Consider the following 26,495-nt stretch of genomic DNA (forward strand, 5'->3'; position numbering starts at 1 on the left):
TTTTTAGTCAGGTTACTTTGATTATTCGGGGTCTTTTGTGGTTCCATGTAGATTTTAGGGTTTTAAAAATATTTCTGTGAAGAATGTCATTAGTATTTTGATGGGGATTACACCGAGTTTGTAGACCACTTTGAATTGGTATCAATATTAATTCTTCTAATCATGGACGAATTTTTTTAATGCCATCTTCAGTTTTTAAAATTTTATTTTATAATCTCACTTTAAACATCTTTCAATTCTTTGGTTAAATGCATTTCTGGGCATAGTTTATGAAGCTATTTTTTTTTAAAACTATTTTTATTAGTTGTTCATGGACCTTCATTTTATTTACTTATTTTTATGTGGTGCTGAGAATTGAACCCAGTGCCTTGCACATGCTAGACAAGCACTCTACCACTGAGCCCCAGCCCCAGCCTGTTTCTGAAGCTATTTTAAATGGGATTGCTATCTTGATTTCTCTTAGAGAAAGTTCATTACTGGTGTTCATAAAAGCTACTGATTTTTGTATCTTGATTTTGTATTTTGCAACTTCAGGTGGTAAAGGAGGTAAACAAAGGTCAACCTTGTCATATTTTCCAGATTATAAGGCTTTACTATAAAGATGAATATGGTTAAGACAAGGAGAATGAGCTGTGGGATTCTATTTTGTAAGGTCTCATCAAACAGTGTTTATTTACTGAACTAAGAAAAAATGTGTGGTTTTTAAAATCTAAAGAAGCATTTGTGAACTCTTTATATATATATATATTAAGTTTCTTGAGGGCAAGAACTGAATTTTTACATCTTTGGTTCTTAATGAATGGCAAATTTATGTGCAATAAACGTTCTTTAAACTACATAGTAGGGCTGGGGTTTTAGCTCAGTGGTAGAGCACTTGCCTAATGTGTAAGGAACTGAGTTCAATGCTTAGCACTTCATAAAAAAATAAATAAGTGAAGTTATTGTGTCCATCTACAACCAAAAAAAAAAATTAAAAACAAAACTCCATAATGAAGATAATTTTTATAATAACAAGAAACTAGTTAGTATACTGAATGAGAGTTTACAGTAGAGGAAATGGGCAGGATGTTATTTTCATACCTTGCTTTCTTGTAACCTTCCAATTCCTCCTTTAGAATTTGCTCATACTATTTTTCCCCATAACTTCCCTTTCTGCTTAAGTAGTTAGCAGCCCTACTCCTGAATGCTCTCAAATTATGTACGTATCTCTCAAACCCTCTCATTCTAATCCCAGCCCTAAGGACCACTTCTTATTCCATGTAACACAGTGCCTGAGACGTAGCAGGGACTTGATAAATATTTTGTGAAGAATATCTAACTGCATAGATTCGAGGCCCAAACCCATTTCCACATACAATGAGGAAAGAAATATGAAACTTACTTTTATCTTACATTTACATTTATTGAATTACTAAATATTTACTGAGTATCAGTTACATACTAGGCAAATGGGACAGAAACAGTTACTTTTCACTCTTTCAACAATGCATAAAAAATTCACTCTGCTGAGTTAGCTCATTCTTTCATTAATCTTCTTGTACAGTTTTCTCAAACATTCCATAGTGCTGTAGGCCAATAAGTATTCCAAATGCTGTCTGAAAGACTAGGGGAATTGCCATTACTTTCATCTCTGTTTGACAAAGTAGTAACCAATGTAATAAAACTCTTCCTTTTGGTGGCATTGGAACAGTATGATACCTAAAAATGAAAAATAGTTAATAATACCTCCTGGGAAAATATAACAAAATACAAAAGTTCATCAATCTTCCCTAAACTGATAATTTCTATTATAGGTTTAATCATGTAGATAGTAAAAAAATTAAATGTTAGCTATTTGGAATATCAAACTATTGTGTTTCCATTAGAATGTATGATTGATATCTAAGGAATAAGAAGAGTCTATTAACCTAAAAAAAGAAGGAAGAAGAAAAACAAAGGAAGAAACGGAATGAACAGAGAAACTTACTTGACTGCCAGACGTCCATTTTTAGAAAAAGCTAATGCACTGGGATATAAAATACCACACGCTATGCCAACCAGTGAACTTCTCAGAACACAATTTTCCTTGCTTATATTACCTAGAGAACAAAAGTAAATTTAGTCTGTCTTTAGAATTCAGGTTAAGCACTGTTACCTCAAAAAGTAGTTATTTGTATTGTGTTCAACCACAAAACAGTAGAAAAGATATTAGAAATTGAAAGTTGATGACATATGACATAGCAGACTTAATATATCATTTTAGAAATGTTTTTTACTTTATTATGTGGAGAATAACCTCTTATGTATGTGCTTTGAATAGAGGCAACTTCATAAAAGAATACTAAACTAGCATACAGACACCTGGATTCTAGGTTAATACACATATTATCTACTCTGCGTCAGGTATGTGCTAGGTGCTAGGGATATATAATGGTACGTAAAAGAGACACTCTGACCAGTCTACCAGGGAAGAAAGACAAATAATTTAAAAAATTATGTGTGTTCAATGCTTTGGAAGTAAAATGTATTCAGAATTTATCTAGAAGTCTAACCTATCATGAGGGAATCAGAGGTTTCTCTGGGGAAAGGATCTTTAAACAAAGATCTAATGAATGAATGATAACTAGAGGCTCCATCAATTACTACCTGGAAAATTTAAGGTAAAATGAAGCAGGAAATAACATTATAAGCCCATAGCATGCCAGATACTATGTTAGGCATTTAACAAAAAGAATCCTTTAATTCCCACAACAATCCTGTGAGGTAAGTACTATTAGTTCTAATCCATGGATAAGACAACTGAGATGATGAGAACTAGGATCTGAAATCATGTGCATAGTATGCCAATGCCTGCTCTTTTCTAAGTATATCATATTGTTTCTCAGGACTTGAACATGCATCAGTTTTGGTTACTTATTAACAATAATGCTTGACCTGCCTGATCAGGATTGTTGCGTGGATCAAATAGGAAATTATATGTGAATATCCTTGTAAGTGGTAAAGCAAAATACAAATGTAAGGGATTACTATTAGTATATGTTAATGAGTAACTTTATTTAGATATAACTATATTATATATTCATGAATTTAAATTTACCTGAATACAAAGCATCAGTTACAAGGAACTTATAAGTAACTATAGTGGATAAAAATGGAAGTGCAGTCAATGGTGCATATGTCTTCAAAGCATCATATTTAACCTTGAAGCAGTATCTGAAAATGAAGTTTGCAAATATTCCAAAGATACTAGCTGTTGTCCCAAGGAATACCATTCCAGGTACATTTAAGGTCCTAATAGGGAAAACAAAGGGAATGATTAAGTTTAACATAATATTCTCATAATAGATGTATCCTTTGCTCAGTAGTTGTTATTATATATTTATTCAGCATCAAATATTTCCTTTTTTTTTTCTTTTCTTTTTTGGTACTAGGGATTGAACCCAGGGCATTTTACCTCTGAGCTACATCCCCAGATCTTTTTCATTTTTTATTTTTGCATAGAGCCTCACTATATTGCTGAAGCTGGCCTCAAACTTTGAATCCTCCTGCCTCAGCTCCGGTATTGCTGGGATTATAGGCATGCACCACTGTGCCTGGCCAGCATTAAATATTTCTTGAGCATTTACTGTGTGAAAGGTATTTCTGAAGTGTCAAGGATAGGGTAGTGAACAAAACCAAACCAAAAAAGAAAAGAAATTCCATTCATCATGGAATTTGCATTCTAAAGAGAGGATTTAGGATGGTTCCAAAATGTAACTCTTTTGTGGCCATTAACTTGGACACAAATAAACATAAATATGTTCCAAGATAGCTAAATGTTATGGCTACTGACATACCTATTTCTAAGAATACCTTTTCTGCTATTAAAATAATTAATTTGCTTAAGGTAATCTAGGAAAAAAATTGCTTAGGCTATCTAGAAAATAATTATTTTTTAATTAGCCCAAATACTTTCAAAATAACTTGTCTATGATTTATAAAACTTCTTCCACACAGAAACTAATATTCTCTAAATAGTGGGAAAAAAAATAAAACTTCTTCCAAAGTGGTCTGATAGATCCAGTTTTACTAACTTGGACTCATGAAAAAATCCAAAAAGTTCTAAAGTTAAGTATTAGTTGTCCTTTGACTTTATTCTTTTTTTTTAATTTTATTTTTTTATTTGTTCTGATTAGTGTGACCTTATCCTTGAATTCTATTAATCTAAAAGCCAAATGGTAAATAAGACTGGGTATATCATGGAAGCTACATTCCTTTTTGCTGTACTTGGCACTGTGGTTGAGATTATCAATCCTAAACTGATTTTAATCATAACTGCTCATCAATGAAATATAAGCACCTGCCAAATATTTTTCTCCTAATTACTTAATTTTTTTTTTTTTAGTTGTAGATGAACACAATACCTTTATTTTATTTATTTTTATGTGGTGCTAAGGAGCAAACCCAGTGCCTCACACATGCTAGGCAAGCCATCTGCCACTGAACTACAACTGCAGCCCCTCCTAATTACTTTTAATTAAAAAAATATTTACTATACAAATAATGTTTTTAACAATAATTCTGGGCATTTAAAAAATTTTTTGTTTTAGTTGTAGTTGGATACAATACCTTTATTTTATTTTTATGTGGTGCTGAGGATCGAACCCAGGGCCTTGCACATGCTAGGCGAGTGCTCTACTGCTGAGCCACAACCCCAGCCCCTAATTCTGGGCATCTTTTTTAAAAGAAGTGAAAGAAATTATGCATAACCTCAATATTCTGACAATTCAGTATTTTTATCTGTTTCCCTTTAGTTTTATTTTTGAATAAGCTTTATTCATAACCAACTCAATAAAGGTGACAGTTTCTTAGATAATCCTCAGAAACAACAGCAATACAAAAGATCTGCCAATGAAGTTAGTAACTTTCAGTACAGTTCTGTCTCTTACTTTTCTTTTCTAAGGTACTCGAATTTTCTTTCTATGATGTCGATGACCATTGGTCTTCTGAGTTTTGCATCTCCTAAAGAAAGACTGGGCTGACCATGCATATAAATTGCCATCTTGATGTCCTGGAAGACACAAAATTCCAGAACCATAATAGCTAATGATAAAACCTTATAAAATTCTACAGATTCAGACTAAAAAAATTTAGAGTTCAGTAAAGTACTGTCATTTGCTTTCATATATTAAGTGAATGATTCAATCAACATTTATTGAGCTCTTATTATTTGTTAGACACTGGCTTTTTAAAGTCACACAATACTTTAAGAAACTGTCAGAATTATGATCACCTCTACTTTTATAGATGAGAAAACTGAGGTTCAGAAATGTTAATTTGCTTTAGGATTTAGTATAGGATAAGTGACTGAGATACTGAGTTTTTGTCTTCAGTACAATGTCCCCCTGTCATTCCAAGGAAGTAGCCAGTGCCCTCTCTGATCTGCCTCTTCAGGTGGCAAAGCAGAAGTAGTCCCTGTTTGGTGACTACTGTCTCTTTCCTCTGTCTCTCATGAGCTCATTTTAGAGATTATGTTAAATTTCCTACAGAGGTAATAGAGAGCAGAGATTGCTTTCAAGAATAAGGAAAGATAAAATCAGAGAGAGGGGGATACTGTTTCAAACTGGGAAGAGGCAGTAGATCATGGCTACCTTATTTTTTGTTACACATTCAGTTCTTCAGTAGCTCTTAGGGTGGAGGAAGGGTCTTAGTCAGAAGTAAGATCATGGCTACCTTATTTTTTATGTTACACATTCAGTTCTCCAGTAGCACTTACGGTGGAGGAAGGGTCTTAGTCAGAAGTAGCTATATGATACATCACAGAGCCTGGCTTTATGGCACTGGGCTCTGAGGTTGATCCTAAGGGTCCTATGTCCCAAATGTAATAAATAGACAGTTGCTAACATCAAAGAACCATAAGGGTTTGGCTAGTAGTATCTTAACAGAAATCAGTGAGGAAAAGACCTTGGAGTCTCAGAAAGGATCCTCTGAATATTCTGCTCTGGGTATTTGTATCTTTGTAAAAAGTTTTAATAATAACATTTGTTAAATATTGCGCCACTCTGGCATGGAGTTTAAGAGTTCTGTTTAATTTCATTTAAACAAGGAAATTGGGACATTTCTGGCAAATCCAAATTTGTGGCTTTACTATGTAAGTGGAAGGTCTATTGATGCAAAGTTCAACCTTTTTATTTTACCTTCTTCAGATTAACCAATAAACAGATAAAATAGAAAGCCCTTTACAAATCACACCAATCTCCATTTTAAAAAAACTTATAGTCAAGGGCATTTACTTAATCTCAAATTTTAGGAATCCTAGGCAAGAGAATTAAAAATAGATTGATTAATGAATGCAGAAGATGATAAATCAGTGGTTTTCTGCCTCTAGCATGAACAAGAATAACACAGTACATTTATCTGAAATGAGCTCTCTTGAGCTTTCTTCTTAAATATTTGGATTCAACAGGAGTAGGGTGAGGCCTAAAATCTGCATTTTATTAGCACCAAGGACTTCTAAGGCTGTGGTCTATGAACACGACTTAAACATTGCTGTAATACTCATTTGCTGAATGGGTGATATGTATCCATACTAACTCTTACTAATGAAAGATCATATCCCCCATAGGATAAACACAGAAGTCCTGGGTTCCTCTGAACCTTCTTATGGTGTTATAATACAATGAGTAATAATGGATCAGTTTCTTTCCCTGCATTATTGCAGAACTGCATTCAAGCCAGAAAATTTTCTTCAAATTTTCTGAGGTTAGGAAAAAACCAAAAAGGTAAAATATTTAACAAATTACAATTTTTCAGGGAATAGACTTAATCTTTTGTTTTCTGACACACTAATGAAAAAAGATGGGAGAGAGATTCTATACCTAACCCATCTACTGTACTATGAAGGTGGTTGTCAACATGATTAATCAGAAACCTTACATAAATTTTTTGTTCTGCAGTCATCCAATTCACTGAAGCTTACCAATCCTTCACCCAAAAAGAAAACTTTCAGGCAATGTCTTCTTTAACACCTACCCAGTCTATACTCTCAGCTCTGTAGATGAAAAAACAAAACCAAAATAACAACAAGAAGAACCCTCCTAAGTATTATGATTACTAGAAAATAAATACTTAGAACTAATGAAAACAGCGAATATTTATTGAATGCTTAATCTTTGCAAGGCACTGTCAAAGAAGTGATTACTTTCATTACACTCTCATCCTTAAAGCAGATAAACTAGTAACTTTCAGAAAGACTTTATTTTTTGCGGTGCTGGGGATTGAACCTAGGGCCTGTCGGATGCTAGACCAGCGCTCTACTACTAAGCTATACACTTAGCCTCCAGAAAGCCTTTTAAAAAAGTATTAAAATGTAAAGATTTTGCTACAGCCAACATTTTACCTAAAAATTAACTTGGAAAAGATCACTCAACAGATCACCACACTTTTACCAGTAAGAGTGCATATGCACACGCCTGTAATCCCAGCAGCTCCGTAGGCTGAGGCAGGAGGATTGCAAGTTCAAAGCCGGCCTCAGCAATTTAGGGAGGCTCTAAGAAACTCTGCCAGACCCTGTCTTTAAATAAAATACAAAAAAGGTCTGGGGGTGTGCCTCTGTGGTTGAGTGCCCCTGAGTTCAATCCTCGGTAAAAAACAAAGGGGGGTGGGGAGAGTGCGTATATGTAGGGTTATAGTTTGCAAAGCGCTTTAGTTTGTTGTGTTCTTATGTGTATTTCACTTGACCTTAAGAATTTTATTAACATTCACTCATCATTTATAGAGCCCTCGGATAGTCAATGTCCTTGGGAACTTAAAACCTACCGAAAAGCCAGAATAAAAACAGTGAATTTAAAGGGAGAATGAGGATACCATTTAATATAAGAAAAAGCAAACAACTGAGATAGGGGAAATGTGGGAAGGCTTCCTGGAGGAAGGAACATTTAAGGGAAAATCTGAAAAGAGAATTTGGCGAGGGTGGGGAGGGACAGAAGCCAAGGAGATATTCCTTATTAAAACAAGGGCCTATACAAAGTACGGAAGCAAAAGAAAATAAGATGCAGATAATCAGGATTAAATTTTAGGTCTTCTATTTTCTGCTTATTTCTAAAGCGACTGGCGGCTTGATTATGCCCTGCCTCGTTGGGAGCTGTTCATTTGAAATGTTCAAATCCTGTAGGTGCATCATCTCAGAAGAGCCGGCCAACACTTAGAAGCGGTGGAAAGCACTGTCCTTACCACTAAGAATTTCTGCCTACCTCGGGCGCTTCTCCATCTCCCACCGGCGTAGCACCTGAACCTTTCAGATCAGCGCCAGCCTGTCGCCTGTGCGCCGCCATTTTGAAGGCCCACGTGACTCGCGGGTGGGCGGGGCCCCAGAACGCCCGGGGCGGGAAGTGGGGTGGTTTACTGCGCTCACCCCTTGCCTGAAGCTCGGGCCCGCCCCCACCCAGTCAAAAGCCGCGCCCTCCATCCGGCCTGGGATTGGGCTCGGCGTCCAGAAATTACAGGCATTCATTGGCTTCAAGGAAGTCCAGGCGCCCGTGGGCCCGCCCCCCCTTGCCGGCCCAGTAGTTCCTCCCCCTGCTGTTTGTCAGCCTCCCTCCCTCTCATCCCACCCTGAGGGGAACAAGGGGCGGCTGGGCGTTGGAATGTTGCCGCATGCCTTTCTCAAGGCAACCGGGCTAGCTGGGCACTAGCAGCCCGCTCCTTTTACAGTTTCAGGGAGTCGCCTCTATGACCTGAAAAAGCTCTGGCTTTTCAGACACCTCCCCCTCAAAGCCTCCAACCCTCCGCCCCAGCGCCGTCAGAGCAGCCCGACAGCTTCCTCTCCCCAGGCTTTAGCCCCTCATATTCCATCCTTTCGCCCCGCTTGGAAAGGGACCGAGAAAAAATTTCCCCTCTTGTCTCCCGAGAAGACCCCTTGTGGTCAGTGTTTCGGGGGTAGAGGGTGTTACGAAGAGGCCTGGCGCGCGTTCGTGTTGGTTAAATGCCCAGCAGTATCTCCCAGACCCGCAACCCCCGACCCTCCAGTCTCCATGTCTTAGAGAAGCCAAATTCGAGAGTTATATAATTTCTAGTGCTGCTGTTTCTCCTGACTGAGGAAACACTTCATCGCGTGGAGGGTGCAGGACATTTCAGTGCTCTCCTATATAAGATCGGGGTTGGGCAGGGGTGGCCAGCGGTGGCAGAGGGATGTCTTGTCTTTTCTCCAAAAGGAAGGTGGGTAGTTTGGAGAGAGATTGAGAGGGTGAACGTGGAAGCCAAGCAGCTGCACTCTCATTTAGTAAATCGAGGACCTTTTGCACAGCTTATGCTTGCATACCTAATCCTACTACAACGTCTCCGAAAACACCTCTGGGGGGAAGTCTCAGTGTTTTTCCTCGCCGGATAGGGAGCTGCTTGGATGCGAAGAGATGGCATGATGTGAATGACTCCAGTGTGAAGAAATCTGCTTCGCCAACTCATCCTGCATCAAGTGCCCATTGAGTAGCACTGTCACTTTAATGTCTCCATGCCAAGGGATTGCTTTCCTTCGTTTCAATCCTCTCGATTAATACATGGGAGGATCAGAATCAGAGGGGCATTAAGGATCAAGCCTTGGGGGCTTGGAGAGTGCAGAAGAAAAAAATGAAAGTGACAGCAAGCTGGACCTGTTTTACCTGAGGGGGTGAGATCTGGAACTTCTGGTCCATTAAATCAAAAAGGGCCTTTAAGTCTGTGTTCTGCCAGAGAAAACTGTTCAAACTCCGCACCTTTTTTAGAGATCAGACTCCAAGAGGTTTTTAAAAGTATTTTTTGAAAGGGGGAATTTAATTTTTCTCTAAGAATTGAGGATCTTTATCATCAACCAATTCATCTTTTAATTTGATAATTTATAAAGTAATGAGACAGCTGTCTAAATTTGGTTTGTGCCTTAATTGAGTTGGTCATTGAACTTTCAAAAATGTTACTTACTGCCTGAAGAGGAATTTTTATAACATTTCCTATGCTTTTCTCAGCTTAAAAAAAAAGTACGTCTTTTACAAAAATTGAAAAACTCAAAAGTCTTTTTTCTCTAAACACTGTGGGCAGTATAGAAAGTTTAGCTGTGGAAAAAAATAAATCATTATTTTCTTTATCTGAAATAGAAGACTCGGCTTGGATTTCAAAATTGAAGGGTGAAGTGGTTTGCAACAGTTACCTGGCTCTTGGCCACAATCCAGCTGGATCAAGCAGAGACTTGAAAAGAGATCTTGAATCCGGTGGCAGTGAAAGACACAAGAATGCCAGTGAAGAAGAAAGGTGGGCTATGAGGTTCCTATATAATATATGATTCTCCCTTTTCTTGGTTCTGGTATTTGTAATTAAAATTGTATTCCATTGGAGAGTAAAATTTTGACTGGATTTGAGAAATTATTGTAATAGTATCTTTTCAGTAGCACATCATTTAGTAAGTGTTTTTTGCTATAGCAAAAGGAAGTAAGACTATCATATTTAGTTATAGACCTTATGATTTAATAAATCAGGCTGTCTGTATTACCATTTGTAATAAGAATAGAATGATTTGTGATCTTCTTTAGCTTGTTTTCTTAGATCATCAAACTTACTTTTAAAACAATCTTTAAAAAAAGGAACATGTAGAGTGTAGCTCTTCACCATGAACTTAATATTTATTGAGATAATTATATAGTTGTAAAAGATAGTAATTTTATTTTCACTGGAAAACTTATTGCTTTTTCATTTATTTTTTAAAATAGATTTCATATTTGTTCATTCTGTCACTTTTGTGATAAAGCAAAACTTTGGTAACTTGCACAACTTTGGTAATTTGACTCAGGCATTATTTAATAGCATAGTTGACATAGTTGCCTCAAATGAGGCACACACCTGTATTTTTCTCCCCTTTAATAGTTGTATATACTCTCTGAGTTGATCAAGATCTAGTTGGTTCCTGAAGCATAGTTTATTATATGTCAGGCCTTGGGGATTCAATTAGCCTAGATCTACCTCAGGTTAACTTTATTCCAAAGTAGCCTAGTGAAGCTGTTTTTTCTTTTTCTTTTTTTTTTTTTTTAACTTGATGCAGAAGATGGTATTAATTAAAAAGAGTTTATAGGAAGTTTTGAATAAAAATTTATATCAACACTATTAAATTTTACTCTCTTGGGCTAACATGGATCCAAATGTATAATTATATGAATTGCTACAATATGAAACTAAAGCCTCAACTGTAAGTTAAAGCGCAGCCTGGCTCTGCGTGGTGTTTAATGCTTCTACCTTTGGATATGGAAGATTCATTGAGAAAAATTGTAACCTCTGGGATGCTTTTATCCAAGCTGGTATGTGAGAGAGGGACAGTGATATATAAAACCTTTGAAACACAGCTGTGCTTTTTTGCACACTGGGATATAAAACTAGTGTTGTTTTCTTCCCCCAGTTCTTCCCTGTAGTCACTGAGAGAAATAAACTCTCTTTTGGATTTTGGAGCCACATCTGTTTAAATCTGACATTGTTGGTTTATCTGGAATAAGAATGGTTTTAGGAATGTAGGCAATAAACAATATGGCTATTTGATTTATTTACTCATTGTGTGTTGTTACTCTTTGTACCATTTCTCTAGACAGTCTTGTTGGACAACTTTGATATTTTGGACTAAAAGTTAAACATTGTGTGTGTGTGTGTGTGTGTGTGTGTGTGTGTGTGTGTTGGGGAGAAGGAGGAAGGAGAAACTGGGAAGGGGAAAAGAGAAGGAAGAGAGCAAGAGAAAGGGATAAAAAGGTGTGTGGAGGAAGCCCAATGAATATTTTAAGTATAAATTAAGATAAAGGCTGATCTTACATTTCTAAAACCAATAGAACAAGTTTCTTAAAAGTTTCCACATTTAAAGGAACTCCTACAGAAATTGCTGGACACATTATTGAAAATTATAATACTTTAAAAACTTCCTCTTTCCTCCTACATTTTTCTTTCTTTCTTAATAATGGATTGACATATAGATCAAAAATTTAAAGGAATCAACATGTTCTATGTAGCAAAACATATTTGTGTTATACTAAAGCATATGCATTATGTAATTCACTTTATGAACGGATCTAGAGAAAAATAAGAAATCATTTCTTATTTTTAATTTCTTAAAATTGTTTGTATTCAGATATTTATTTTTGAAGACTATAACAAATAGCCAAACAAATTATTACATGTGTATTACTTATTAATTGGCTAATCTTACTGTCTCTACTGTTTCTATAATCTAAGAAAAACAAATATTTTAGAGTTTAACCTAAATTTATTCTGTATGAAGCACTGCCATCATTTTGAATATTTTTCTCTTCATTGTTATTTATAGTAGATATAATGGAAAAGCTAGAGTTAATGTGGCTTTAAATAACAACTATATCCACTGGGCCAAGTATTTATTCATTGTTGAATATATTCTTATTAAAATGTAAAGTTTTCATAAGACATATTTCATTTGGTGTTCATTTTATATACTGTTTTCAAAATTAAGAGATTTTCTCATTGATAATTTGCAATCATGGTGGGAGGTAAATGGGTATGAAATCTCAGTAAGTCCATTTCTGGGTGCTATTCTTGACTGCTCTTGGATAAGTTGCAACTGCTATGCTTCAAACCTTATGTTTTGCTTTATTGGTATTACTTTTTATCTCTCCTACTTCAGCCTCCCCACATTTTTTATAGATCTCAGTTTTGTCAACAGAACTCTTCATTTTCTCTGTTACAGACTTCTAACCCCATCCCAACAGTTGATTTTTATTCACGATTCAATTATCTATGATAGTCACTTGATTTGCTACCAACCAAGCTGTTAGGACAATCTTTGACACAATGCATGAAAATTTAGAGTGTATCCAAAATAAGTTGTATTAGTATTTTCTGATGTGACACAAAATCATAGTGGGTTGTAAAAGGCTATTTCAATAAGACTTCTTAAATTGAATCAATACAATTTTATGTTGAATTAACATAAGGAAAAAAATTATGTTCTTCCTGGTGTTTTCAAGCAGGAAGTGGCTGTTTTGAAGATAAAATATTATCTTTGAACACTGAGAATTTTGAACAGAATTTGTGCTTCAATGGAATTTTTTAGTACAATGCAGTTTCTTTTTTGAAGTTTTTTGTTCTTATTGTTATTAAATATACAAAAGAAATCATTGCATTTTAATACTTTCAGAGGGATGCTCATTTCATTTTTGTGTTTTTTTTAAACAAATGTTCTATTATCTTCTTAACTGGTATAGAAGGCTGCCTGATGTTATTAATTTATGTAACACTTTATTTCCTTCTAATACTTTTTTGCAGCCATTCTCAATGATATTATTGAGCATGTATAAACAGATTTTTACCATGAACTTCAAGCTAAATATTATCATTTTCATATTCATTTGTTTTGATGTTATACCTTTTTAAAGGAAGCCGAAGAATATTGTGTATTTAGAATTCTAAAGCATGATACTCTCATATATCTTATGTACTCTCTTGAAATTGAAATTGTTGTTTCCTGGACTCACAGGCTTTTAGTCTTTGTTTTGGGTTGATTATATTCTTCATAAAAGTGTTATTTTTGTTTTTCTTTTTCTCTCTCCCATAAAGAGAACTTAGAACTATTTTGCTTATTTCTTCTTTAAAATTTTCTTTTTTCATTATTTGTTTCCAGCACTTTGTGGGTTAACTAATTTATTTTTTATAGCATCTCACTAATTTACATTTACCTTTCATTATTTGTATTTTCCTTCCATCTGTAGATTTTCTTAAGTTAAAAAAATTGCTTTTCAGAATCAATAAAGGGGAAAATATGTACATGAATTTATTGACAGTTCCTGAGTGGCTATTTTATTTATTTTGCATACATTTTATTTATTTTGCTGGACATTTTACCAAATTTGTGTTTAAACTTTCATGTTTGCCATACTAGTATTACATCCAGATACCTTTTTCATTTTATAAAACTTCAATTTTTGTTTAATTTTTTTCTCACAGCTAATAAAAACAGGAGTTCCCAGAAGGGATTGAAAAAAATAGCTTTTCCCCCCGTTTGGTACTAGGGATGGAACCACTGAGACACATCCCCAGCCCTTTTTATATTTTATTTTGAGACAGGGCCTTGATAAGTTACTGAGGCTGGCTTTGAACTTTTGAACCTCCTACTTCAGCCTCCCTCGCTGCTGGGATTACAGGTGTGTGCCACTGTGCCAGGCTGAAAAAATAGTTTTCAAAGTTTGGCAATTTCTATAATTCACAGTAAAATAAATAACTTACTAAAGATTTTTTTTAGGTTTAAAATTCCCCAAAAGGGTCATCTTTTTTTCCTAAAGTTTTTTCAACTATATTAAGGAATAATTTATTCGTAATAAACTGCATCATTTAAGATGTACAGTTTGATGAATTTGGACAAGTTTTTATGTGCCTCTGAAATCAGCACCACAGTCAGAATATAAAACATGTCTAATACCCGCCCCCACTTCTGTATGCTCCTTTATAAATTCCTCCTCCCATCCTTAATTCTCTATTCTCTACCTTGATGGTTGAGAGATTATTGGAAATTATGAGGCCACATTATTATTATTTTCTCCTCCTCCTTCTCTTCTTCCTTCTTCCTTTTTTTCTTCTACTAGAGATTGAACCATGGGTGCTTTACCACTAAGACACATCTCCAGGCGTTTTTAAAATTTTGAGACGGGGTCTTCTTACAGCTTCGATAAATTGCTGAGGATGGTTTGGAACTTGTGATCCACCTCCCTTGACCTCCTGAGTCCCTTGATTTATAAGTATATCACTGCACTTGGTGAAGCCATAAATTCCATTTCTTTTCTTTTCTTTCTTTTTTTTCCTTTCCTTTTTTTTTTTTTTTTGATGCGGAGAATGAACACAGGGGTGTTTGACTTGCTATCCTCCTGCTCCAGCCTCCCCAGCCACAGGGATTACAGGCATGCACCATCCTGCAGGGCCATAAATTCTTAATATTGAGAAATATTCATTAATCTAGAAGGCATAAAGAGGGAGCATTCTGGATAGAGAAGTGAGAGAATATTTTTGTGTTCAGCTACTGATTAGGAATATGCTGTTTAGCAAATCAATAGACATCGAAGTAAAATGATCTGTTAATAGATTTTATTTTACACATATTATTTATTGGGATAGTGTACAAATGACACACTAAGGAATTGGCAACAGATGTGTGAACTGTTAAGTTTTGGGAGAACTGCTCAAGTGTTCCATTCAAAATAGAATATTTTATCTCTCCTTAGGCCTGTTATTACTTATTTTTGGGTAGAAGAGTATAGTCAGAAAATATACACAAAACATTGAGTTTTTACAATACCAAATTAAGGCATTCAGTTCATTCATGCCTCTGTCAATAAATAAATCCCTCATTATTATGCAATATTATATCCCCTAAACTGCTAGAATACTATTCTTTCTTAATCATATATATTCTTTTATGCTCTTACTTTTTAGCATTTACTGTTATTTCAGTGATTATAATTTTTTTTTTTTAAGAATAAGGCTGAGATGGGGGAAAGGGATCGGTTCCCTAGCTATGATTTCTGCTCAGGGATTTGTAGCGGTCAAGACTTGAGGGCTCTGTATCCTCAATGTAGGTTGCTGTGTCAGCAGAGGATCATGAGTTTTACCCAGTCTCTTCTGTCCAGTCTCTTCTGTCTCTTTTTTCTGAATTCTAACTAGTAAGCTTTCTGCATGGGTTCAATTTTTAGTAAGTTACTCAAAGCTATTTCAAGAATTATGGCAAACACCTCCATTATGAAATAGTTCTCCTGACCCCATTTATTTTAGGATTTAAGATCAAGAGGAATATGAGGTAGAAAATCCTGTGAAAATGAATTATTAAATTTAAACATTCAAAGATTATAATATTTTATATTTCATTTCTTCTGAAGACACTATGTTGCTAGCCACTAACCCTGTTATAGTGAAATTTTGAGACTTTATGGGTGGGGAAGGGCTATCAATTTTTAGAGTTGTGACATGTTTATTTTCGAAAGTATAGTATGACTTGGAATAAACCTGTTGGGTTCTATTCTATTTAAAACCCCTTATAGGTAATAAGCAAGCTACAGTTATTTGAAAAGTTAAGCTTATGTATGTACTTAGTGTAATAGCTTTACTTCTATTTATTTATTCAATCACTTTTCTGTCCAACAAGGATTTATTGAATGCCTGTCATGTGCCAGGCACTGTGCCAGATGTGTGTTTTGTGGTGGCAAGTGGTATTTGACCTCTGCCGATTTCTAAAATAGAGAGACAGATGTGAAAATAGGCAGTTTTAATGTTGTGATATTGATATGCTGTGTCCTAGAAAGAGGCGAGGAGGACTTAAGTCCATCTAGGGAAGATGTGATAGTTAATATGAGATAAGAAAGATGAGTAGAAGTTTGCCAGTCAGTGTAGGAAATGGTAAGATAATTATTTTCTTTGCCTTGAACATACCACGACATCCTGTGTCATTTTTGTTGTTGTCATTGTCATAATCAACATCATCATCATCATCAATAACAGTAATAATGTAGGAAAAAACCTAGGCCAGTAGTCTGATGACCTGGCTACTAGAAGAAGAGACAAGATCAGAGATGACTGATTTGGTCTATTTTTGGTATGTAAGAAATATCTAGGTTGAGATTTAGCTCAGTGGCAGAGAACTTTGCTAGCATGTGCAAGAGCCTGGGTTTGTTTCCTAGTACTGTGAAAAAAGCCCATTTATTTTCTATAATTCAAATTTATTTTTTTTACTTGTAGGCATTGTTTAGTGGCTAAAATAATTCTAATCCTTCTTGAGATTTTCCCTACTTCACTGGAATGGGGGAGGTGAACTCTGGTCAACGATCATCTATATTTAATAGCTTACCTCTTAGATATGAGTTGTTTTGTCTGGATAGTTCTTTCTGGTTTGACAGAGATCTACTACTTCCAAGTCACATGCTTCTGTGTTTTTTCAATAATTTCTGGGTTTCTGTTTGCCTAGACTTATTATGATGCCATTTCTCTCTGGGGTCTTACGCCTTCCAGGCAATGCTGATGGTAAGTTAGCCTTGATTCCTGCTGCCATGGGATACAAAGACCTTTTTTGTGCCTTATGTCTCTTATTTGGTTTTTCACCTGTGGAAATCTCTTTTTAGACTGGCGAGAGCCTGGAGGAAGTCCCTCTGTCTTCCTATTTGTGAGAATCTTTCATCTCTGTGACAAATACCTATTGTGAGGATTTATGCTTTTGGAAAGCAAAATTGAAACAACTTAAAAATCGCTTTTGTTTTTTGTCCTGGCATATACCTCCCCAAGGCAATAAATGCTGAATCAATTATCTGCTTAACTAAGAAGAAAGGGAATGGGAAATTTTAGGGAGAGAAAAAAATTACTTTTTCAAAATGCCAATCTCCCACATTAAAATAGAGTTTATGTGCCTTCATATGAAATGCTACCAGTGGACCTGCGGAAATCATGTAATCCTTTGAACTCCACTTTATTCTTTTAAAAAGAGATTTGATGGGGCTGGAGTTGAAGCTGGGGTTGTAGCTCATGGTTGAGTGCTTGCCTCGGGTGCAGGAGGCACTGTGTTTGATCCTCAGCACCACATTAAAAAATAAATAAATAAAATAAAGATATTGTGTTCATCTACAACTAAAAAAATATTTAAAAGAAAAAAAATGAGATTTGATACCTTCTCCCCCTTACTATGTGTTGTTCCTTTTCCTCATCCAATAATACACAAGAACTTCACTTTTCCAAAGCCAGTTAGTGATAGAATTAGGATGAGAAGCTTGTCCAGTGCTCTTTTGTGAATTATGGTGTTCTTTGAATAAGTGAATGCTATCATGGTACAATAGAGGGTTGGAATTCAATGTTTAACATTAACTGGCTAAGTTATCTAAAGAAAATAAAAAGATTGAACTTTAAATTCCTCATCTTAAACATAAGTGTACTAATAATACCTCTTAGGACTATTCTGAGGATCAAATAAAGTTATCCAATCCATGTAAGATCTGTTTGTAAATGAGAAAGTGCTACACAAACACTTACCAGCAGGATACTATTTTGACCAGGCATGATGGTACACCAAGTGGCTGAGATTAGAGGTGACACCTCTAATCTCAGCCACTTGGGAAGCCAAGGGAAGAGGGTCACAAGTTCAAAGCCAGCCTCAACAATGTAGACTCTGTCTCAAAATAAAAATAAAAAAGACTGAGGGTGTGGGGCTGAAGTTGTAGCTCAGTGGTAGAGAGCTTGCCTTGTACGTGTGAGGCACTGGGTTCAATCTTCAACACCACATAAAAATAATTGAATAAAGATATTGTGCTTAGTGGTTAAGTTCCTCTGGGTTCAGTCCCTAACACCAAAATTAAAATGACAACAACAAAAAAAATGAACAACCAAACATTTTGGGGGGGGGCAGGATGTCTTAGAAGGAGAAAAGTGTGTTCAGAGTGTGGATCCCCTTCCATCAGTAGTATGGAGTTAGCTTCCTGATTAGCTTTTGGAGCAACTCTACCCCAAAATGATAGTGACACATCTAATCCAAACAGAAAATGTCACATAGTAATATTTGTTATGAGTATTATTTCTCTTCTACAGATACAAAAATAATTTGTAAACCATCTAATATCTATAAATGGTTGTAGTCTCTAGGGTCTGCTTTAAGTCTGGACAAAAATTTTCTCTATTATATAAATTTGTAAGTTTTATTTACTTATTTTTATTTTTGTAATAACTGGAATGGTGCATATTTCAATATACAGCTGACTTAAGAATTGTGTTTAGCAATTTTCTATCTTCTTATTTATTACTCCATAACCTTAAATTTTCCCATCCTTTTCTTCAACAACATTCTATAAAATATTCTATAGAATTATTTCTATATATTCTATTTATAATTATTTCTATATATTCTATTTATAATTAAAAATATGACTTCTCTGAGAGAAATAATGTGAACCCACCAATTCATACTAATATCTATTTGCTTCACCAGGAGAAACAGTATGATAAATAGGTGTTTGTTAAAGTGTATTAAACTTGTTTTTGAAGGAAGCGGTAAACTGTGATTTCTAAGGACAGTGATAGAAAAGAGAAACACTATGATCTTTTCTTAGTTAGCTAAGCTATACTGCATAATACTTTAAAATATAGGGACTGGTACCAGATAAACCAGAATTTAAATCCTGGTTCTGGTATTTACTGGATGTGTAGCCTTGAGAATGTTATAGTTTGGATCTCAAATGTCTCCCAATGGCCCATATGCTAAAGGCTTTGTTGCCAATTCTGGAACTTTTAGGAAGTAAGGTCTAGTGGGAGGAAGATAGGTAATTGGGGACATGACCTTAAATGGAATATTGGGGTCCCAGCCCCTTGTACTTCCAGGTGATCATGAAATGAACAGATTTCCTCCAACACACATTTCTTGCCACAAACCTAAAGCAACAGGGACAAGTGACCATGGACTGAAACCTCTTAAAGTATGAGCCAAAATAAATCTTTTCTCCTTTAAATTGATTTTCTCAGGCACTTTGCTATAGCAATGTAAAAGCTGATTAACACAGGTAAATTACTTAATTTCACTTGGAGTAAAGTTTCCTCATTTGCAAAATCTATCTAATAGTTTCTCAGGAATTTGTGAAGATTAAATAAGATAATCTATGCAGAATTCTTAGCCTTGTTTAACAAATCCTAGCTAATATTATTAATAATAAAATGACACCTTTGGTGTGTCATCATGAACTGTAAATTTGGTTATTAAAACTTCTTTTTAAAGCCTAATGCAAGGGTAACTTTTATATGCATATTTGTTATTGATTATTTTCATATGAATATCCTTAATTTTCAGTATAACAAAAACAGTAAGACTAACAATAAGAATTAAGCACTTATAAATATTTCATAATATATTTATTCTCTTGTTGGGTATAGTGGCACACCCCTGTAATCTCAGCTACTAAGGAGGCTGAAGCAGAGGGACCATTAATTTGAGGCCAACCTGGGCAACTTAGTGAAACCCTGTCTCACAATAAAAAATAAAAATGGGTAGTGTCCCTAGGTTCAATTCTCATTAGCAAAAAAAAAAAAAGTATTTAAATTTCCTAGTCATGTCTAATAATTAATGATAAAAAATGTTGCATATATTTATATATAAGGGAAGAAATTCAGTGTTGCATATATTGATATATAGGGGAAGAAAATTTAATCATTATCGCTTGTTTTAATAGATATATAGCACATTATAGTTAAAAATCTTTCTAAAACTGTAAAGTGGGCATGCTCCCCTTCATTTAAAAATCTTTCATGGCTTGTCATTCCTCCTTGGGTATAAGGTCAAACTTGTAAACATGATGTGTATGGTGTCAACTTCTGTTTCCATGGCATCTTGAATACCCTGATAGTATTATTATACTCTGATCTTTTACTTTGTTGACCTATTCTATTGAATTATCTTTACTTTCAAACTAAAATCTCTGTGAGGTTTGACTCTTACCTATCTTGTTCAGTATTGAATTTCTAGTTTACAATGTCTAAAACTTAGTAAGGTACTGAATATATTTGATTAATGAATGAAAGAACTTTTCTGTATTCGACTTCTAATGGCATAATCATTTTTATTTATATGCCTTTAATACAATTATTATTATAATAAACACATGTAAAAACCAGTGAGTCACTCAAGTGCTGTGGCACTTCTATAATCCCAGCGATTTTGGAGACTGAGATAGGAGGATTGTAAATTCAAGGCTAACCTCAGCAATTTATCAAGATCTGTTTTAAAGTAAAAAATACAAAGGGCTGGAGATGTAGCTCAGTGATAAGAGCCCTTAGGTTCAATCCATAGTGTGTGTGTATATGTGTGTGTGTGTGTGTGTGTGTGTGTGTGTATGATTCAGCATTTCAATATTTAACTTTATATTCTGAAGTTTGATTATAAAAGTCAAGTCTGATTTGACAAGCTTTATTTTTCCTGTTGAAATATGCTTCTTCCTTCCCTCCCTCCTCCTCCTCCTCCTCCTCCTCTTCCTCCTCCTCCTCCTCCTCCTTCTCCTCCTCCTCCCCCACTAAGATCTTCTTCTTCAGCGTATTGTGGAGAGAGCATGTACTTAGAATCAAAAACATTAGAACTAGACTCCAAACCTATTATTTAGTAGCTCTGTAATCTTGGATCCATGGATTTCTGTTTCTTTCTTTCTTTTTATTTATTTATGTAGATACTGGAATTGAACCCCCCAAGGTACTTTATGAATGAGCTATAGTCCCAACTCTTTTTATTTTTTATTTTAAGACAGGGTCTCACTAAATTGCTGAGAATGACCTAGGACTTGTGATCCTCCTGTCTTAATTTCCAGAGTTGCTGGTATTACAGGCATGCACCACCACATCCAGCTGAATTTTAGTTTCATGTAAAACAGGCATATTATAACTTCTCAATTGTGGCAATCAGATAATAAAATACATGTAAATTTCTCTCTAAACTATAAAAATGATGAATACATTTATGTAAAGGAATTCATTATTCTAAATGCTTTGTTCTCCAAGATTTATTTGTATTAAATTTACTTTTCCTTTTCTTATATTTCCATCTTAGTTTCCTGAGTAATACCACCATATGGTCTATAATTCTTGCTTTTTTTTATCCATAGTAAAATGCTTTGATGTATTATCCTTTTATTCTAAAAGTTCATTTGTTAGCACTATTGTCATTCACTGTTTCAAATTTAAATTACCCAACTCAAATTATTTATAACTTTCTGGCAATGCTATTCTTAAACCAAATACAATAGAGTTGAGCCTTAATTAACAGACACATGATTACCTACAATGCCAATTACATAACATTCACTATATCCATTGGTTGCATATTTAATGCAGAAATTTCTTATTTTAAGAAATGATAACCCCTTTCCATATCCTCCTGTGCCTGTCCTCAAGAAATCCAAATTTAGTTTCATTCTTTCCGTAGATTTAGGAATCATGAAGGTAGATCTTTAATGAAGAAAATAGAAGAGTTGAGGCCCTCCTAGCAGCTATTCAGGAAACAACATTCTTCATTTATACTTGGTTATATGAATGTCAATTAAAATATTAATCCTGACTTGCTGATAATTACCCAAGTATCTCAACCCAATTTATTAAATTTATAGAGATCTGGATAGAGATTTTGACTTGTACAACAGGATCCTTGTCATCTTGCCTTTTTAAAATTTATCATATATTAGCTGTCTAATTTTAGACAAGCTCAGACTTTCATTAACCAGAAATGAGAATTTGAGTAGAGGGATTTAAAAGTCATAATGGAATTGACACCAAGTGATGATTATTAATAATCAAAAGAGGAATAAAAGAGCTGGATTCAGTGGCCCATGCCAGTAATCTCAGCAATTCAGGAGGATCTCAAGTTCAAGGCCAGTCTCTGAAACTTAGAAAAAAACTCTGAAAAAAAAAAGGCAACAGCAGAAGCAGGAGAAAATAGAGAACTCCCCAATTTTAAAATAAGATATGTTAATAAAGGTTAAAGGTTGGTGGCATGAACATAGACGAGTATATTTGTACACCTGGTATGTGAAGCCTAAGTTTATCTAAGAGATCAATCATATTTGACCATTTGTTTTTTCTTATATTGTGGCATTTTGTTTTATGTGTCAAATTTTTCACACATATGGATGAGAGGCATAATAAGCTTTGCTGGTTTGGAAAACATTTATCTGTTTTGAATCAATACAGTATTTCCCCTGGGTAGTTACTTAATAAACAAATGTGAATGAATTAAAATCTTCTCATTTAGCAAATTATATTGTGTGATTTTGGGAATGTCATTAATACATCTTTCAAAATTGCTTTAACTATATATAAAAATGCAACAGAAGTGATAAAAATAGCTTCAAAATTATGATGGGAGAGAAAAGACTAAAGCTTTAAGCACTAATTATGGGATTAGAGCCCTCTCATACATTAAAGTGCAGAGGAAGGTATAGTGTAGTTATGGCATTGTTGATATTCACATTATTAAGTACTGGGTAGGAATGTGTTAGAAAGTGAGGTCTGTAAACTACTATTATTTCAGAGAAATGGCTGAATATTTAGTCATTGAAAAAGTAGGGGTTAAAATATTTGTCCTTGATTTAGAATTGTTAAAAATATTATATAGGTAAAGTCTGAAAATATTTTTTAAAATAAAAGTTCTGTACCAATATATTACCTTATAGTCATGCCACCAACCTTTATTAATGTATCTTATTTTAAAATTGTGGACAGTTCCCTATTCAACCATACATAAAAGTATAAAAATTGTACAAATTAAATGGGTACCATGTTATGATTTATTACATGTATACACCACATACTCTTTGAATGAGTTTAGGCATATTTATCTGCTCAAAAGTTCATACTTTCTTTATGATAAAACTTTCAAAAGCCAGCTTTTTGAAATGCATGGTACATTATTGTTACCTGTATACCCTATTGTCAGCATCACACCAGAACACATTACTCCTGCCTAAATGTAATTCAGTATCCATTGAACATTTTCATTACCCTACTCTCTCTGGCCTCTGATATCACCATTCTGTTCTTAGCTTCTATGAGATCAGCTTTTTAGATTCACATATGAGTAACATCCTGTGATTCTTGTCTTTCTGTGTCTGGCTTATTTCAATTCATACAATGACTTTCAGTTGAAACAATGTTGGTGCAAATGAGAGAACTTCTTTCTTTTTATGGCTGAATAGTATTTCATTATATATATGTACCACACTTTATCCATTGATAAGCTGATGGACTGTTAGGTTGTTTTCTTTTTTGAATAGTAATACAAGGAATATGTGAGTGTATATCTTTCTTCAAGTCCAAAATTATTGAAAGAAAAGAAAGAATAAAGACCAGAACGGAAACAAATGAAATGGATACTAAAAAGATAATACAAAAAAAATCATTGAAATAAAGAGCCAGTTCTTTGAAAATATAAACAAAATAGACAGATTAGTCTTTACTAGTTAGATAGACTAACTAGTAAAGACTAATTTCATTTCCTTTGGGCATATATACCATGTAGTGGGATTTCTGGATTTCCTTTTATTTTCTGTGCTTTGAGTTTTTTTTCCAAAAAATATTCTTGCATAATTGAAGTGTTTCTCTATATTTTATGCTAGTAGTTTTATAATTTCAGGTCTTACATTTAAATATTTAATCCATTTTCAATTGGTTTTCTTAACTGGAAATAGGGTCTAGTTTAATTCTTGTGCATGTGGATATTTGGTTTTCCCAGTATCACTTATTGAAAAGACTATCTTTTCTCCAATGTGTGTTCTTAGTAACTTTTTTAAAAATCACTTGACTGGAGATACATGAATTTATTTCTAGGCTCTCTATTCAGTCCCATTGCTTAGTATGTCTGTTTTTTATACTGATATCACATGGTTTTGATTATTACAGCTTTACAATATATTTTGAAGTCAGGTAGTATAAAGCCTTCTGCTTTGCTCTTTTTGCTCAAGATGGCTTTGGCTATTAAGTTTGTGTGTTGGCTATTCAGTTTGTGTGTGTGTGTGTGTGTGTGTGTGTGTGTGTGTGTGTGATTTCATATAAATTCAAATCAACAGTTTTTTAAAGTTCTGTGAAGAATGTCATTTTGCCTTTTGATAGGGATTGCATTGAATCTGTAGATTGCTTTGGGTACTATGTAGACTTTAATAATATTTATTCTTCTAATCAATGAACACAGGATGTCTTTCCACCTTTTGGTTGTCTCTTCAATTTTTTTGGTGGTATTTTATTGTTTTCATTATAGAGATTTTTAAACCTTTTTTGGTTAATTTTCCTTAGGTGTTTTATTTTTGAAACTATTGTAAGTGAAATTGTTTCTTGATTTCTATTTAGGTAATTAACTATTGGCATATAGCATGCTACTGCTTTTTGTATGTTGATTTAATATCCTGCAACATTGATGAATTCATTTATTAGATCTAAATAGGTTTTTGGTGAGGTTTTGGGGGTTTTCTTCATATAAGATCATGTCATTTGCAAACTGTGGCAACTTGGCCTTTTCTTTTCCAATTTGGGTGTCCTTTATTTCCTTCTCTTGCCTGATTTCTCTGGCTAGGACTTCTAGTACAATGTTGAATAATTAGTGGCAAAAGTGGGCATCCTTATCTTGACCAGAAAAGAAACAAATGCAATGGAAACTAAAAAGATAATATAAAAGATCACTAAAATGAAGAACTGGCTCTTTGAAAAAATAAACAAAATAGACAGAGCTTAGAAAGTGTTCAGCATTTCCCCATTTGCATAGTGTTAGCTATTGACTTTATTATTATGATACATTCCTTATATATCTGATTTGTTCAGCATTTTCATGATGAAGAATGTTGAATTTTATCAAATGCTTTTGCTGCTTCTATTTAGATGATTATGTAGGTTTTGTCCATCATTCTGTTGAAGTGTTGTATCATGTTTAATGATTTGCATATATAAAACCATCTTCACCCATTTGGTCATGGCAAATAAGCTTTTTAATGTCTGTTGGAGTAGGTTTGCTAGTGTTTTGTTGAGGATTTTTATATCTGTGTTCTTCAAGGATATTGGCTTGTAGTTTTCTTTTTTCATGTATGTGGGTCCTTATCTGGTTTTGATATCAGGGAAATGATGGCCTCATAGAATGTGTTTGGAAGAATTTCTTCCTCTTCTATATTTTGGAATAACTTAAGGAGAATTGATGTTAATTCATCTTTAAAAGTTTGAAATAATTCAGTGGTGAAGGCATTTTTTCCTGGCAAAAGGCATTTAATTACTAATTCAATCTCATCACTTGTTATGGGTCTATTTAGGTTTATTATTTCTTAATGGTTTGGTCTTTTTAAGGTGTATGTATAAAAGAAATTATACATTTCTTCCATATCATCAAAGTTGTTGGATTATAATTATTCATAATAATCACTAAAGATCTTTTGTATTTCTGTGGTGTTAGTTTTAATATCTCCCTTTTCATCTCCAATTTTCTTTTCTTTTCTTTTTTTTTATTGGTTGTTCACAACGTTACAAAGCTCTTGACATATCATACTTCATACATTAGACTGAAGTGGGTTATGAACTCCCAATTTTACCCCAAATGCAGATTGCAGAGTCACATCGGTTACACATCCACAATTTTACATAATGCCCTATTGGTAATTGTTGTACTCTGCTCCCTTTCCTATCCCCCACTATCCCCCCTCCCCTCCCCTCCCTTTTACTCTCTCTACCCCATCTACTGTAATCCATCTCCCTCCTTATTTATTTTCCCATTCCCCACCCAGCCTCTTATATGTAATTTTGTATAGCAATGAGGGTCTCCCTTCATTTCCATGCAATTTTCCTCATCTCTCCCTTTCCCTCCCATCTCATGTCACTGATTAATGTTACTCTTTTCTTCCTACTCTTCCTCCCTGCTCTGTTCATATTTGCTCTCATTATATCAAAGAAGACATTTGGCACTTGTTTTTTAGGGATTGGCTAGCTTCACTAAGCATAATCTGCTCTAGTGCTGTCCATTTCCCTGCAAATTCTATGATTTTGTCATT

At 34.4% G+C, this 26,495-nt stretch overlaps 2 protein-coding genes across 3 annotated transcripts in view; one reads left to right on the top strand and one right to left on the bottom strand.

The window, feature by feature from the left end:
- Positions 1–1,365: 1,365 nt before the first annotated feature.
- TMEM126B (transmembrane protein 126B) lies at positions 1,366–8,365 on the bottom strand. Of its 2 annotated transcripts, none has more exons than XM_081280569.1 (5): positions 6,991–7,011; positions 4,908–5,029; positions 3,077–3,270; positions 1,967–2,078; positions 1,366–1,698 (listed from the first exon to the last, which is right to left on the bottom strand). In XM_081280569.1, the coding sequence occupies exons 2-5, from the start codon at positions 5,018–5,020 to the stop codon at positions 1,527–1,529; spliced, it is 591 nt and encodes a 196-aa protein (XP_081136695.1). In that variant the 5' UTR covers positions 5,021–5,029; positions 6,991–7,011; the 3' UTR covers positions 1,366–1,526. The 2 variants fall into 2 exon arrangements, with proteins under 2 accessions (XP_081136695.1, XP_081136694.1); XM_081280568.1 differs by lacking the exon at positions 6,991–7,011 and adding an exon at positions 8,211–8,365 and having other exon boundaries at positions 1,369–1,698.
- A 1,155-nt stretch (positions 8,366–9,520) lies between these two features.
- DLG2 (discs large MAGUK scaffold protein 2) overlaps positions 9,521–26,495 on the top strand; it is a gene marked incomplete at both ends in the record, with an annotated part of 2,048,692 nt that continues 2,031,717 nt past the window's right edge. The window contains 2 exons of the mRNA XM_081281630.1: positions 9,521–9,622; positions 10,083–10,236. Of these exons, the coding sequence (XP_081137756.1) occupies positions 10,218–10,236 (19 nt within the window). The remainder of the gene's footprint in view (positions 9,623–10,082; positions 10,237–26,495) is intronic.

The sequence above is a fragment of the Spermophilus citellus genome (genome assembly GCF_964194105.1).
Source record: "Spermophilus citellus genome assembly, chromosome: 2".
Classification (NCBI taxonomy): domain Eukaryota; kingdom Metazoa; phylum Chordata; class Mammalia; order Rodentia; family Sciuridae; genus Spermophilus; species Spermophilus citellus.